At 40.2% G+C, this 17,093-nt stretch overlaps 1 protein-coding gene across 1 annotated transcript; it reads right to left on the bottom strand.

The window, feature by feature from the left end:
* Window positions 1-942: 942 nt before the first annotated feature.
* LOC104116588 (uncharacterized) lies at window positions 943-6,827 on the bottom strand. The gene is made up of 4 exons (XM_009627472.4): window positions 5,402-6,827; window positions 3,364-4,985; window positions 2,797-3,069; window positions 943-1,448 (listed from the first exon to the last, which is right to left on the bottom strand). Exons 1-4 carry the CDS (start codon window positions 6,591-6,593, stop codon window positions 1,113-1,115), a joined length of 3,423 nt encoding a protein of 1,140 aa, XP_009625767.1. The 5' UTR covers window positions 6,594-6,827; the 3' UTR covers window positions 943-1,112.
* Window positions 6,828-17,093: the final 10,266 nt, after the last annotated feature.

The raw sequence follows: 17,093 nt of genomic DNA on the forward strand, positions 1-17,093 counted from the left end.
GATCGATTCCGAGATCACGGCCCCAATACTCTCGAAGGCATGCGCTCTAACCCCGGGTTCTAACCCGGTGGGACTTGGGGTCGATCTTCAGTCCTTTATTGCCATGTTCCCAACTTGACCTACTATGTCGTAGGCGAGCTCGATTTCGACCGTATACATTACTCCTCATGAAATTTGAGGAAAAGATTTTAAAATTGTGGTCTTAAATAGTTAGTATTGCCCAACCGTACTCTCAAATTAGAGGATAAAAGCAGTCGCCACAATATAAAATTAGTAAGACCAAGTCAAATCTACGAGGAGCAATTACCTAGAGTAATTAAGTCTAAGTTTGGTTACTCAAGCCATAATATTCTATGACTTGCAGGTATGGTACATTATCTCGCTTTTTGAAAGGTTAAAAGACTAAATTATTATAACGATCCAACCGATTATTTTGAGTTTTAGAACTCTACTTGCCTATTTGATACTTTCCGAGGTTCACTTGATATGTTAGACTTGTGGATATGGGTGATTTGGGTCCCTAGGGATTCGAGAATAATTTGGAACACTTGGTTCCTAACTAGAAGCTTTAAATTGAGAAGAGTTGACCAAAATTAATATTTTGCATAAACAAGCTTGAATTTGTGATTTGAAGGTTCCAGTAAGCTTGTATGATGATTTAGTACTTATATGTATATTTGGTTAAGTACCTGAAGTGTTGGGGTGTGATTCGGACTTATCTTGTGAAAATTGGAATTTGAAGAACATAAGGGTTCATAAGTTTGGTTTGGACCTTGATTCTTAGTTGTGATTTTTCCGTATGTGTGTTGAGCCGTCCAAGTTCGTATACGGTATATGGACTAGTGAAAATATAAAAGAGAGTCCTAATATTAACATGATGGATAATTAAAAGGTTAACATTATGTAAAATGAGAAAATTTAAGAAATCCAACATGACAATACTTTATTGAAAGAATTTAACTTTTATGCATTGAGGTTGTAAAAGAATCTTTACACTATTAGATGAGCTAACTGAGTTAGTAATGAGACAAATTGCCATAGCCATTACCATTAACAAACTATACAACAGGATTTTCCTATACACAGTTAGGTATTACCTTTGCTCATTTAGCTCATGAATCTTTAGCCTTTTCTTTATTGTCTGTTCTCTCACTCTGTGACTCAATGTGTTCCTTTGCTGAATTTTCTTGATTTGCAATAATAGGACCATGTGTTTTCTCAGGTACTTTTGCTCCTCTATCTTCTCCAGTTCCAGTACTAGTGACTAAATTTTGGTTCTTGTTAGTTGAAGTGGAAGCAGAATTTTCGACATCACTTGACTTATGATGTTTTGTGGTGCTGTTTTTGAGTGATTCAGAGACTTCTTGTATTTTGGGTAAATCTTCCTTCTTGACATCATTGTGGTTAGTGGCTTCTTCATGAGACTTCTCTTCATCATTGAGTAGTTTCTGCTCAACATTGCAAAACCAAAAGGAAAAGTTTGAAATCAGCGGCGAAATCAAGAATTTCGCTAAGGGTGTTTAATGATATTTAAGTTAATACTATATATTATATGTACAAAAAATAATATTTCACCTATATATACAGTATAATTTTCCGGCGAAGGGTGTTCAACTAACCACCCTTGAGCCATGTTGCTCCACCACTTTTTGAAACAGTATTTTAACAAGCACAAAGATATGATAGCATGAGTTTTCTAAGAAATAGGCATCTATTTATGCTCTTGCAAAAAGAGCGTAAGTTTTATGCCTTGATAGTGCAAAAATATGAAAACCTTTTTTCTAAAGGGTTGTTTGGTTTACCGTAATAAAAATACAATATTTGGTTAGCCTTGTTAAACTCTGCATTGCTAGTAGTCCAGTACATGCATAAGTTATACGTGGATCTGTGAATTGTTTTATAGGGATGAAATGTGAACTACATTAATAATAGATGGATAAGAGTAACTAAAGATAAAAAAGCTCTTAAAGTAATCAATCCCAACATAACAACCCCTACATTATTATTCACCGTATAACCAGGGGCGGAGCTATTTAGAACCAAAGGGGTTCAACTGAATCCCCTTTGTTCGAAAACTATAGCGTGCAAATAGGGAAAAAACTAATATTTTTGGTTATATATAAATTGTAGAATCGCCTTGACATAAGGGAAGATTCTAGTGTAGTGACAAGGGGTTTCCATAATTGCTTCAGAACGTACAGCATAAATTCCTGGCTCCGCTATTTCGCATAACAATCTCTGTACTATATCAGGTTCTTATACTGTCGCTATATATAACTTAAGTTGTCTTTTTGTTCTAGAAAGACAACAGCTGCATCTTCCAACTATTAAGATCATGCATCTTTTAGAGTGATAAATTAAGTTCTATCTGTAATATTGTGCTTACTGCTTATAAATATTATTTTCTCATAAATGCATGTTATCAGCTAGGAAAATGAAAAAAAGAACAATTTGTTTGGTTGGAGTAATGGGCTTTAACCACAGTTCTTTTTTCCATCAGAGACATGATATTTCAAGAGAAAATTTGTTTTCTTGTCAAAAGAAATATCCTTTCCAGGTCATATGCCATCTAGTCTTGGTATTAATATGACAAATTCAAGTTATACACCGACAGTGAAAATAATATTTACATTGTCAGCGTAATTTAACATGTTGTAGCATGTTGCATGTTTTACTCTTTAGGTAACTAGTTCCACTTATTATGGACAATTAGCTATTCCCTAGTTATATTTTAGGCGACATGATAGTGTCAAAATCGCATATCGAAGTTTAATTCTAACATGAATAGAAACATACCATCTTAGCATCTGCATGATGAAGTTTGTCTGCTGCAGAATCAATTAACAAAGTTCTTGTGTTTCTAGACATTCTTGGACTTGGACTTTCACCTATTTGTTCCTCCCTGTCAGAATTTAACATAGGGCCTTGACCGGTTGAGGATTTCGGTTCGAGTACAGACTTAGGTGATGAAGATGAACTAGATGCTGTAGGAACTTCCCGGACCGTAGATTGTAAGCTGATGGAATCTTGATTGACTGCTCTCTCTGATAGAAAACCAGGTATATGATCCTAAATCACAAAAGCAAAACAAGAATCACTGAAATTTCAAACATTCTATAAGTGAGAAACCGGATAAAAGATGCTTTTTGCTATGCTTAACAATTGATATCCTAGATATTGATTTGTCATGCATAACTTAAATATTCAACTGCAACTTATTTTGATAATTTGCTCCATGTTCTTTACTTTTTTATGAGGATCTAGAACTCTATTTTAACAAGTCGATACATAGCTAAATTCTGACGAAAGGGCATTATTTGCATGTTAAATTTCAACTTCATCATTGTCAAATCATTAAATTACCTCAGAATTTGATGAATTCTGCACTCTCTTCTGTTCCTCAGAATTGGAGGAGCTTTCATTTATCGAGAACTTTGGTTGAATCAAAGAGTTGGGAGAGGGGGATGAAGTAGAGGCAGTTGGAACTTGTTCAACCACAAAATCTTGTGGTGATGATGATGCTTGTGATTCATCAAAACTCTGGCTAATTGTAGAAAAAACTACTTTTTCAATATGCTGTCCACTACTCTTATCGCGAAGAGTTTCCTGAATGTCATTGCTAGTGAGAGACTTTGGTTTTTCTGCAGACTGCTGTGTCTGTGAATGTGGAACTGAACTTTGCACTTTCAGATCCTTTAACGATAATGTTGAGCTCCGAGAAGTGTTGGGATCACAACTTTCAATAGTAATTACTTCATCTGGCAATTGATCAGTTGCAAACTTTGGTTGCGATACGGACTTAGATGATGATGTACTAGAGGCTTCAATTGAGTGATGTCCTTGTCCAATAGTTGAAAATGCCACATTTTCACTATGCCGTTCGCTGTCACTGCCTATAATGAGTTCTGCACTGTCATTGTGTAAAGCTGAATTTGAAGTTTCTGTTTCTGAAGGTAATTCTGAAACTTGTAAGATTGAATTGTTTAAACTAAGCTCTGATTCCTGTGAAGCAATTGAATCTGATCTCTCACTAGAGATGTTCACTGACCTATCATTTTGAACATGATCAAAATTTGAGGAGGATCCTTGTTCGATTAGACAATTTGGTTGTAGAACAGATGTCGGTGATACTATTGACGTTGACGCAAAAGGGAGTTGTTGTACTGAAAATTCTGGTTGTAATAGTGAACCTTGAAACCTGTCACTAACTACAGAAAGTCCCTCCGGCCTACGCTGTTGATAACTGCTGGCTTGAGTCCTTTCTGTCCTTGGAGGTGGAAAGGAGCTTGATCCTATAGAATCTGATTCAACTAATCGTTCTGGTGGAACGATGTGTGGCACATTGTTCTCAGACATTTGGAACCTCGAAAATCCAAAATCGACGATATCTTGCTCAGTGACCTCGCGCACTTCTTTGGAATTTGATTCATTTTCATCTACTCTAGCTAGGTGCGATGAAGACATAAGTGTGTCTTCACTGCTAGACGTGATAGCTTTTTCTATCTCCCCATCTATAGAAATTTCTTCATCCGCAAATGAGCTCACATCGTTTGTCAGTGGAGGTGAACCGACTTCAGAAACCTCCACTTGCAAGTCAGAAGCAATAGAGTGGCAGGGAGTACGGTGCATAGGACGATTCGGATAGTGAAATCGTTCGTCCTCTCTCGTGCTATCCAACAATGATGAACTAGGATGTGATGGATCACTTGATAAGTTCCTTAGAGCAGGAGATGCAATGGACTTCAAGATTGCATCTTTATCTATCTTGTAAAATGGTCCATCCTCTTCTGAAGAAGATGTTGAGCTTGTCCTATTGCTTGTGTCTTCCACTAGTACTGATTTTATCTGAACTTCACTATTGTCTTTTTCATCCTGACTAATATCCAGGCCTTCCTTACTATGTTCTCCTTTATAGGCCACATTCATCTCTGGTTCGGATGCTTGAGATGTCACTTCTTCAACTACTCTATCGTTATCTTCCCTACCTGCAAATAAATCATATTTGTTAAGTTTCATATAAAGGGACAACTAAAGGCCACCATGAACTCCGTATGTGTGAGTTTGCTCACATTGCCGGTCCCAAGACTGCATAAAGGAGGGTACGGTTGATTGACAACTGGTGTAAAACTAGTAAATTCATGATGAATCTTCACAATACAAATTATGTTGTATTATAGGAAGTATTAAATGCCACTCTGAACTCCACCTGTGTGAGTTTGCTCATATTGTCAGTTTCAAAGCCCGGTAAAGGAGGGGTGGTCACCCCAGGTTGACAGCCAGCGTAAAACTAGTCAAATTATGAAAGAATCCTCACAATGCGAAATATGTTGTACTATTAAAGTTACTAATGCAAACTTTGTTTGAATCTTGATATTAAAAAGAATAGATGTATCATTTTTACCTAATCGGTGTCTTGATCTGGAATTTTCAGATGCCTCCGGAAACATTTGCCTTGACAGAACATCAGAACAAGATGTTGGTTCGCGTTGATCAAGGTTTGAATCCCCTAGAAAAGCAGCCCCTATTCGTAAGCTTTCGTTCCTGTCCTTCTGTTCCTGAGCTGACATGAATTCTTGCAAGAAACTGCCACCTCTAACATTAGGCTTCTCTTCATGCTGATCATAAGGAAGGTCAAAAGGATTCCGATTTGATCCCAAAATGGAAGGGGCCGAACCCGGGGTAGGTGAAAATTGACTAGTTGATGATGATTTGTTCATTGGAATTAAAATTGAAGAAATTGGAGCTAATGTTTCTTTGCAGCCTATATTCATCAATGACCTTCTAACCTGGAGGCTCAACATCTTTCGTGCTCTTCGTCTCGCCATCAAACTTTCTAATCTTTTAGTCCTTTCAATCTCAGAAAGTCCAAGATCCATGAGATTCTTTTGATCATCTTCTTTCCATTGCACAGCCTTATTTCTTGCCCCTTCATTTTCTATATCACCAAAACATTCTGTTTTTCTCTCATATATACTGCTAAAAGATTTAAAACATTTGCCATTTGCTTCATAAGAGCAATCAGAATACTCAGGCCCTGAATTCTTGAAAATACTCGAGGTGGAAGAGCATTCAGCACGATCACTTATCGAATGCACTTCCACCTCTCGAATATCTTTCATTTTTTCTTCTATCAATGCACCTTTGTCAACAAAATCATGATCATTAAAAGGTATTCGAAAAGGTGAACCTTGTGTTAATTCCTCGGCACCGGTTTCTATATGTTTCTTGGATTTTCTTCGTCTAACTGATCTAGCTCGAAGAAAAGCCTTTTGTTTATTGTCAATATTGACATTATCATGATCTTTATCTACATGACATATTTTCCTAGAGGGTTTCGAATCGACATCTCTTTCAAAGTGTTTAAAATTTGGAATGCTAAAAAAAACTATAAGAAGAATAGTGAAAAAGAACATGAGGGGTAATGAATAAATGAAAAACCAGGTGATTGATGGTGAAAGAGCATAAAATAGGATGAAGAATGACAAAGTGGATGAAACAAATGGATGTTTCTTGGCAAAAGTGAAGGAAAATTCTATAGAATATTTAACATGTTTCCATATCAAACTCTTAGTATCACTTGAATTCATAGCCATTTTTGTCTCAAATGTTGTATCATTAGGAAACTTTTCTTGAAAGGGTACATGAATAATCACAAATTATCTAACAGAGCTAGCTACGGAAAAGGGAAATGGATATAAATACAAAGAGACTCTCATCTTAATTAGCAGGAGAACGAATGATTTATTGAAGGATGAAATATGACAAAGATAAATGACACATAATAGGAAATACTGTGAAGAAAATTAGACATGGTAATGAGAAAGGTATCTGTTTTACCAAGAGAAATTGGGATAGAAGAATTGTGTCTACGTTTGTGCTTGTATGATTTTAGGAATTCTCCACCATCCTTGCTCCTGTTTTTCCGTGGCTAAGTGATAACTAGAGATTAGGATTTAAAATCAATGAATACATATATAGTATCACTCACTTATTATTCTTGTTTTTTTTTTCTCACAAATTTTGCGCATATATATATATATATATATATATATATATATATATATATATATGATGTGTGGCTATAATTTCGTATTTTAGTATATTATTTGCCTTGCATTTTATATGTGTTAATGATAAACTACACTTTAATTGCGCGTAATGGAGTCTATTTTATGTGTAGGTGAATTGGAGATGAAAGTAGAGCAAAAGGAATACTTAAAGTCTAAAGTGTACTCGAAAACAGTTGAAAAGAAGAAAGAAAGAAGTGAGCAGCCTACAAATGAGAAAGCTGGCGAAGCCAGGCCTAAAGTGGGCATTAGAGCAGGCTGGGCAAGTTTTTTAGCTCGCGTGGGAGCAGGCTAGGCGAGGCGTAATGCGAAATCCACCAGGCGTTGAAGCTGGCGACGCTAGGTCTGGGGTGAGCTTCAGCTCGCGTGAAGCCTCGCGAGGCCAGGTCTGAGGCGCGCACATTCCGAGCTTTGAAGACTTATTTCGTCTCCTGGTTTGACTAGGACTTGGCCTACGGGTTTAGGTCTTTTCCTACACATATAAATAGACCTAAAAACGTCACTTTTGAGGATTTTTGGCAACCAGAGGCAAGGATAGCTCGTGGAACAACCGTTGGGAGCTAGACTCATTGATTTCTACATCCCTTTATCCTTACTTTGTAATTTAATTATGTAAAATATTTTGGATATTGTTACTATGAGTATGAGTAGCTAAACTCCTAATCTAAGGTTTTGATGGAACCTATTGAAGGATGATTTTCTTGTTACGTTAATATAGATTTGCCGCAGTATTTTCTCTATTTGTTCAACTATAATATTATTGTGGTTGATTGAAGGGCTCTCAATTGGCTGTGCCTATTTAGTATGTATTACTCGGGAGAGAGTGCATATTTAGGTAGTTGTTGACCAATATCACTCCTAACGTATATGAGGGATCAATACGAAGGGTTTAAATGTAGGATTAGGGATAATGAAATCTTGGTGCGATCCGAGTGAGCCGTACTTAATACCAGCTAGCGTAATTCGGGAGAATATATCTAGTAAATTGTGGTAATTACTTGGGAGAAAGTTATGACAGTCAGAGTGCTCATGATCGATAGAGAAGACTTAGGCAAATTTATAGAAAACGTAGCTGAAACGATTCTGACAATAGGGGAAATCATAACCTTAGATCATTCCAATTCTTGTCTACAACCCGTTAGTAGTTAGTTATTAATTGTTGCATTTTCAATACATAATATTTAGTTAGTAAACATCCAAATTGTTACTTAAATATTTCTGAAGATTGATTGCATGAGTTCATGCGAGTCTAGTAGCTGTATTTGATAGGTTAATTCTCTGTGGGATTCGACTCCAGATTTATTAGCCAGAATATATTTGCAACGACAACTTAGTTCTTTTTATAAGGCATAGTTGGGCGTGATTAAATTTTGACGACGTTGCCGGGGAATTAACGGTGTTATTAATTGCAGCTAAAGAAAGTGCTAGAATTCTTAGTGTAGTCAATTTTCTTCATTTTGAACTAAATACATTGAAATTCTAACGTTTGTAGTCTTGGGTGTTACAGGTGCATGCCTAGAAACTCCTCAAGAACTGGTGAATTGTTTGAAGAATTATCAGATCCAAAGAAAGTTTTCAAGGCACTGAATCGTGCAAACAAGAAGAACAAACAGCAACAAAACTCAACAAAACAAATCGAACCAGACATAGATGACGTAATAGAAAATCCAAACAACAGAAATAATGCGAATGACCCGAACAATCAGGGTGTGGCGGCTCTTGTACCATAAGCAGTATTATATGATTGGGCACAACCCACCGCCGACAATCTGGCAACCGCAATCGCAGTCCCTCGGATACAAGCGGAATCATTTTAAATCACAAACAACATGCTACATTTGTTGCAGAACAAGGGACTGTTCTCAGGATCATACATTGAAGATCCTCAGCAGCATCTGAAGAATTTCCTGTCGATATGTGTCACGCAAAGGCAACCTAATGTGACATCGGAGGCAATAAAGATGTTGTTGTTTCCATTCTCGATGACAGGAGAAGCTCAGACTTGGCTTAATTCACTCCCCATAAATTCCATTACTACTTGGGAGGAATTAGTCAAGCAATTTTTGAACAAGTTCTACCGACCCAATAAAACTGCCAAACAAATTGATGATATATTGAGCTTCAGGCAGAGACTGACAGAATCACTACAACAAACTTGGGAGAGGTTCAAGGGTATGCTGGTTAGGTGTCCACATCATGGCATTCCAGATCAGATGTTGGGGCAGAGGTTCTATATGGGATTGGCAGACGGCTTAAAGGCCAATGTTGATGCTTCAGCAGGTGGAGCATTTTTTAGCAAAACATTCAGAGAATGCAAGATCCTACTTGATAATATGGCCCAAAACTCAGGACGGATGACAAGAGACTCTACGATCACTCATGTAGTTCACTCAGTGGCTTTGGACCCAAACAACTGCATAGCTGAAAATATGGCCACTCTAATGATGCAAATAAGTATCCTCACCAAAAAGATCAATGAATCAGGCCAGAAGCAGCAGGTACACATAGTTGATGCAACTAATGGGGGCTTATGTACACCATGCATTAACCAACCTTAAGTATGATCGTGGAGTGTGGAAGGTGACAACCATCACTATCAGGAAGATATGAACTATGTAGCCAACTATGGGGGACAGAGGCAAGGTGGTCAGAATTGGGGACAACATAATCAACAATATAGACCAGCACAACAGCAGTACAATAACAGCAACAATCCTAGAGCTATGCGACCACAGGGTCAAGTGGTGCCTTACCAAATGCAACAGGGTTACAACCAGCAAAATCAACAGCTGGCTTATCAACGACCTCAACAACAACAGATTGTGAGACAAGATGATAGGTTTACTTAACTTAAGGGAATGCTGGACAACAACAACAAAATGTTACAATAACTAATTGGGTCCACTGAAAAAATGTAAGAGAGAGTGGACTCACATGAATCAGCGATAAAGGGTATTGAGATTCAATTAGGACAGATTTCTATGGCTCTAAACAATCGTCCCCAAGGGACGTTACCTGCAGACACACAAGTCAATCTAAAAGATCAGGGCCTGAAACAGCTTATGGTAGTGAGTCTACGAAATGGTAGAGACCTAGATTTGGAGCAAGAGATTGCTCGCGAACGCCGACCTACTGAAACACTTGTGCCAGTACCCATTGGGATAGATGATTCAACAGGGTTAACGGAAGTGACAGTACAACATGCACAAAAGAGCACAAGCAAAGAAAAAGAGGTTGCGAAGGAGACTGAGGTAGCACAAGAAACGACAGTAGAAGCAGTGCTTGAGCAAGAAAAAACTCAAATCACAAGAAAGAAGCAACCTCTAGCACCATTCCCGCAGAGATTGGCCAAATATCAGAAGGACGAGCAATATAAGAAATTCATGGAGATGTTGAAACAAATACATGTGAACATTCCACTGATTGATGTGTTGCGGGAGATGCCTGGGTATGCCAAAATGATGAAAGATTTAATGTCTTGCAAATTAGACTTCCAAGACCTGTCCACTGTTACATTGACACATACCTGTAGTGCAGTCGTGACGAGACCCATAACTGAGAAGTTGTCAGACCCATGGAGTTTCACAATCCCATGCACGATAGGCAGCTATGCTTTTGCGAAAGCATTGTGTGATTTAGGGGCAAGCATAAACTTGATGCCATTGGCTATCTACAAAAGGTTAGGCATTGGAAGAGCTAGACCCACGTCCATGTTACTATAGCTAGCCGACCAAACAGTGAAGAGGTCCTATGGTATCCTTGATGATGTATTAGTACATGTTGGGAAGTTTGTGTTCCCATCAGATTTTGTCATTCTAGAATGCCGGGTTGACAAGGAGATTCCCATAATTTTAGGAAGACCATTCTTGGCCACTGGGAGAGCTTTAATTGACAATGAAACTGGAGAGCTCAAAATGAGACTAAATGATGAAGAAATAACATTCAACGTGCAGAAATCTATGCGGCAACCAAGTGAATTTGCTAACTGCTCTCTAATAGAAGCCATGGATGTAATTTTAAAGGAGGAAGATGAGACCATGAATGCTAAAGACCCTCTAGCAGCCTGTCTCATGAACTTAGATGAAGTAAATGGAGAGGATTTAGCGGAGTGGGTGCTGGCTCTTGAAGGCCAAGGGTTTTGGAAAAGAGAGCTCGAATTTGAGCCTTTGCACTTAGAAGAAAGAAATATTCTTCCAGCTAAGCCATCGATAGAAGAGCCACCAAAGTTGGAACTGAAGCCGCTACCACCTCACCTTAGGTATGCTTTCTTGGGACTTAACTCAACTTTACCTGTTATTATATCATCTGGTTTGTTATATGTGCAGAAAGTATAGCTTTTGCAGGTATTAAGTGAGTGCAAAATTGCAATTGGTTGGACCATTGCAGATATTAAGGGTATCAGCCCGGCCTTCTGTGTGCATAAGATTCTACTGGAAGATGGCCACAAACCTTCCAGATAACATCAAAGAAGGCTGAACCCCAACATGAAGGAAGTTGTGAAAAAGGAGGTGATAAAGTGGTTAGATGCGGGGATCATTTTCCCCATTTCTGACAGCAACTGGATCAGCCCAGTCCAATGTGTGCCTAATAAAGGTGGGATGACTGTAGTGCAAAACGAGAACAATGAGTTGATATCAACAAGAACAGTCACGGGATGGCGAATTTGTATGGACTACAGAAGATTGAATAAAGCCACTCGAAAAGACCACTTTCCCTTGTCGTTCATTGATCAAATGCTAGATAGATTGGCTGGGAAGTCCCACTTTTGCTTTCTGGATGGATACTCGGGTTATAATCAAATCTCTATTGTCCCGAAAGATAGAGAGAAAACATCAATCACCTGTCCATATGGTGTCTACGCCTTCCGGAGGATGCCGTTCGGCCTATGCACTGCACCTGCCACATTTCAAAGGTGCATGATGGCCATCTTCACTGATATGGTAGAGGACATCATGGAGGTCTTTATGGATAATTTCTCGGTGGTGGGAGACTCATTCGATGATTGCCTAAAGAATTTGAAAAGAGTACTGAAAAGATGTGTGGAGACTAATCTGGTGCTCAACTGGGAAAAATGCCAAATCATGGTACAGGAAGGTATAGTGTTGGGGCACCTAGTTTCGAGTAAGGACATTGAGGTAGATCATGCAAAGGTTGATGTGATAGAAAATCTTCCACCACCCACTTCCGTCAAAGAAATAAGAAGTTTCCTTGGCCACGCCGGGTTTTACAGACAGTTTATAAAAGATTTTTTCAAAATTGCTAAACCCTTTTTGTAAATTGCTCGAAAAAGATCACCATTTTGTGTTTTCTAATGACTGTAGGGTAGCTTTTGAGGAATTGAATAAGAGGCTGGTGACATCACCTATCATAGTTGCACCTGACTGGGAGCAACCATTTGAGCTGATGTGTGATGCAAGTGACTATGTTGTGGGAGCAGTGCTCGGGCAGCGCAAAAACAAAGTCATGCATCCAATATATTACGCAAGTAGAACTTTGAGTAGTGCCCAACTACATTACACAGTGACCGGGAAAGAGATGCTAGCAGTAGTGTTCGCATTAGACAAATTCAGGTCATACCTGATAGGCTCGAAGGTAATTATTTATACTGACCATGCTGCTCTCAGGTACCTAATTGATAAGAAGGAGTCAAATCCGCACCTGATTCGATGGGTGTTACTGTTGCAAGAATTTGACTTGGAAATCCGTGACTGAAAGGGAACGGAGAACCAAGTGGCTAATCACTTGTCTATGCTGGAAGGAGCCGAAAAGAAGGTTGAGGTGGAAGAGATTATGGAGACTTTCCCGGATGAACAACTACTAGCCACGAGTCTTGAGGTAGCGCCATGGTATGCAGACATTGCAAACTACCTGGCAAGTGGTATTGTTCCCTATGACCTTTCCTCTGTTCAAAAGAAAAAGTTCTTTCATGGTTGTCGCATGTATTATTGGGATAAGCCTTATCTGTTCAGGATTTGTGTTGATAACATGATCTGGAGATGTATCCCTGAGATAGACCAAACTTCTATTTTGCAGGCTTGTCATGCGTCACCATATGGTGGCCATTTCGGGGGAGTAAGGACAGCCGCGAAAGTGCTAGAGTCGGGCTTCTACTGGCCGACATTGTTCAAAGATGCACACTTATGGGTGAAGGGTAGTGACGAATGCCAACGAACTGGGAATATTTCCCGCTGACATGAGATGCCTATGAACCCAATTTAGGTAGAAGTGTTTGATGTATAGGGAATCGATTTCATGGGGCCTTGCGTCAGCTTATATGGCAACAAGTACACACTCGTAGCTATGGACTACGTGTCAAAATAGGTGGAGGCTGCAGCGCTCCCTACAAATGATGCAAAGGGGGTAATTGGTTTTTTGAGAAAGAATATATTCACCCGATTTGGCACTCCAAGGGCAATAATCAGTGACGGAGGCACTCACTTCTGTAATCGAGCCTTCACAAAGTTGTTAGAAAAGTATGATGTACGCCACAAGGTTGTCACCCCATATCATCCACAAACGAGTGGGCAAGTGGAAGTTTCGAACAGAGAGATAAAGAGCGTTTTGACAAAGACTGTGAATGCTACAAGAACGGATTGAGCGAGAAAGTTAGATGATGCACTTTGGGCATATCGTACCGCTTTCAAAACTCTGATTGGCATGTCACCATATAAATTGGTATTTGGGAAGGCGTGTCACTTACCAGTGGAGTTGGAGCATAAAGCTTTTTGGGCATTGAGGCAGCTGAATCTCGATATAGAAGTTGCGGGTATAAGTAGAGTCACAGAGTTGCACGAGCTTGATGAGTTTCACTACCATGCTTTTGAGAGCACAAGACTATACAAGGAGAGAATGAAGATGATGCATGATAAAAATATTCTTGAGCGGAGTTTTAAACCCGAAGATATGGTATTGCTATACAATTCAAGATTAAGGTTATTTCCGGACAAATTAAGTCAAGATGGTCAGGACCATTTCGTGTGGTAGAGATTCACCCCACTGGTGCCCTAGAGATTGCTGCGGAAAATGACTCTCGCATGTTTAGAGTCAATGGGCATAGGTTAAAACATTATTGGGCATGGATGATGCGAAAGTAGTGTCAGTGACTCATCTGCTCGAGCCACCAAGGTTGAACGAGCATTAAGTACAATTACCTGCGTCGTGCCGTGACGTTAACTAAGGCGCTCATTGGGAGGCAACCCAATTCGTAGTTGATTTTAGTGTAGTTAGAATTTTCTTTTCGTTTTTTAGGTACTAACAAGTTGCATGTGATTTTGGGCAAGTCGAGCAGGACATTAATCGTTGCCTGAAGGAAACCTGGCGGGGGAGCTCGCCTCATGAGGGTTAAGGCTAGGGGAAGCTGGCGAAATAGCTCGTCTCGCATGGGTTTGGGCGAGCTACAGCTCGTGTTACATCTCGCATCGCGAGGGCTAGGGCGAGGTAAGTTTCACATGTCAGCAGGTAAGGATTTTTCGGCTTATTTTAATTTTTTTCCCCTAATTCCTCTTACCACCTCCCTCACTTAAAAGCCCAAAGCTAAACAAAATAAAAACCTAACCTAAACAAAACGCACAACACTGCTCACAAAATTTCCTCAACCTCACATACTCACCAGCACACAAACGCACATCACCTGCTATTTCTTTCACTTGCACCAGCAATTCACAGGCAGATCCTTCCTCTTAAAGCTTTTAAGGTATGATTCTTATATCTTTCCTTTGCAATTTCGAGTTGGGTAAAGTTATGCAATTAGACACAAAATTTTGGGGGTTGTTCTTCATTGTAGTATTGTGTTTGTGTGTCCCAACCCCATGAACCCCATAGGAATGGTGTTGCTATTGTGTGAACAAATGGTAGTAAGAAACTCCCAAGCCGATTTGGGAGGGTGAATCTCTCACCCCTACAAGCACTCCCATGGCACTAGTGCATGCTAAGTGTTTTCTATAATGCCTCAATGGCATTCCTTGTCCCCATTGGAGCCTGAGTCTCCGGGATTAATAGACTAGTGTTATGTAGTCATGCACCACATTAAAATCTTAAGCATGGGGTGTCTCACTGGTAGCCTGGTGCTTCAAAATTGGAGGAAGCACCCATGTGTTGTTGTTTGATTCTCATGTTAAGAAAATACGAGGTGAAGTCTGAGTAACCTCGGAAATTTGGGTAAGACCATGTGTGTCATATCGTAATGCAATTTTAACTGATTAATGATTACTTGTGTAGGAACAAATATGCCTCCGAGAAAAGACACCGGCAAAGGAAAGGCTACTTCCACTACTCCGGCTAAAGCAAAGGCGACCTCTACACCTCCCCCAAAGAAGAGAAAAGGGGGAGAAGCTACCTCCAGTCAAGGTGAAGGAGCACAAGTTGTGTCAGCTATAGCAGCCATGCGTCCACAACACCAAGGCCAACAGGAGTTTGGCATCAGAAGAATACCCTCGCATACTAAGGATTGGTACAGGCGTTGTAGGCCTAAACATGTACATCCGGAAGCCGCTATCCATGAGCGCCGACTACAAGCAAAGTACCGGGCTATTTGGAGGGGCATCCGTGATTTGGGGTTGAGCTATGTCTTCAAGAACACATGGGATATTAATCTCAATCTAGTGCGGGAATTCTATGCAGGGTTTGATCTACAGGATACCGAACAGCTGGTGCCGATTCGTGGACGGTTGATAAACTTTTCAGCCACAGCAATATGTAACTTTTTAGGTGCTCCGAATGTTCCTATGGAGCCATTGGACTACTTCATTCGCCGCCCTACATATACAGAGCTGAGACACACGTTATGTGGTGTCAATTCTACGGCAACGTGGATCCGTGATAAGAAAACAAATTGGCACAGGAAGTTCCCCAAAAAGAAGATGAGGGTGGAGGCTCAAGTTTGGTTGAAACTGATTAATGCACGGCTCCTACCTTGCAATCATGACATGCTCATTAGCCGTGAGAGGACGTATGTGCTATATTTCCTCATGACGGGTCAAAGGGTGAATGTGGGTCATTTGATCCGCTACCAGATGTCTCTAGTAAGAATGAGTAAGAAGATTGATCGAATGCCTTTTGCAAATATGTTGACTCAGTTCTTAAGACATGAAGAGGTTGAGGAGGAGCTAGCGTTCGACCACATCATTGATCAGCCCCTACGACAAACGGACATTACTAGCATCTGGGTGAAGGAAGAGACTGCCATGCCATCAATGACAGGTGCCGAGCGCAATACTCGTGATGATAGTTTTATGGCCCATCTATATAGGATGATGGATTTGCAGCTGTGGATAGGGGGACGGCCGGCCACTATAGCGGAGAGGGACATAGTGGAGGAACGGTTCCCGCTCAACGCTCATGCTCAGCAACTGGTTGGGCTAGGTGATGGATACAGACTCCCAGATGATGAGGATGTCAACACACCTGAACAGTCCGAGGCCGAGCCAGAGCAGTCAGATGATGAGGATAACGATGAGGAGGAGGAGGAAGCACAAGATAAAAAAAATGGGCAGCCTCAGAGGATGAGGGCGACGATGCAGCATGACTAGGGAGTTTTTCCTTACACCCTACTCATTTTTCTTGTTTTGTCATTTTGTGCATGCATTGAGAACAATGCATGATCTAAGTGTGGGGTCGAGACTTGTAAACATTAGTTTTGCTCAGTGGTACACCTTCTGAGGACCCACATGATTATCTTAAACGCTGCCATGAGGTGCTGCGGAACATGGGTATAGTTGAGACCAATGGGATTGATTTTGCTGTATTTCAGATATCGCGTTCCGCCAAGAGGTGGTGGAGAGATTATACATTGACCCGACCAGTCGGATCGCCTGCACTTACATGGGAGAATTTCTCTCAGCTATTTCTGGAAAAGTTCCTCCCTATCACGCAGAGAGAGGAATTTCGCAAGCAATTTGAGCGTCTACTGCAAGGCAGTATGATTGTTACTCAGTATGAGTCCTGCTTTATGGATTTAGCCCGTCATGCTCTCCTTTTACTACCTACGGAGGGAGAGAGAATGAGGAGGTTTATTGAGGGACTCACTCA

This window comes from Nicotiana tomentosiformis, chromosome 2, assembly GCF_000390325.3.
Source record: "Nicotiana tomentosiformis chromosome 2, ASM39032v3, whole genome shotgun sequence".
NCBI classification, from domain to species: Eukaryota; Viridiplantae; Streptophyta; class Magnoliopsida; order Solanales; family Solanaceae; genus Nicotiana; species Nicotiana tomentosiformis.

Bases quoted from the DNA above. Each gene is read 5' to 3' on its own strand.
- LOC104116588 (XM_009627472.4), bottom strand. From the start codon at position 6,593: ATGGCTATGAATTCAAGTGATACTAAGAGTTTGATATGGAAACATGTT. The intron at 3,070-3,363 runs GTAATTTAATGA...TTTGTGATTTAG, and splicing joins AGAATTCATCAAATTCTGAG to GATCATATACCTGGTTTTCT. The intron at 1,449-2,796 runs GTATGTTTCTAT...AATGTTGAGCAG, and splicing joins ATCATGCAGATGCTAAGATG to AAACTACTCAATGATGAAGA.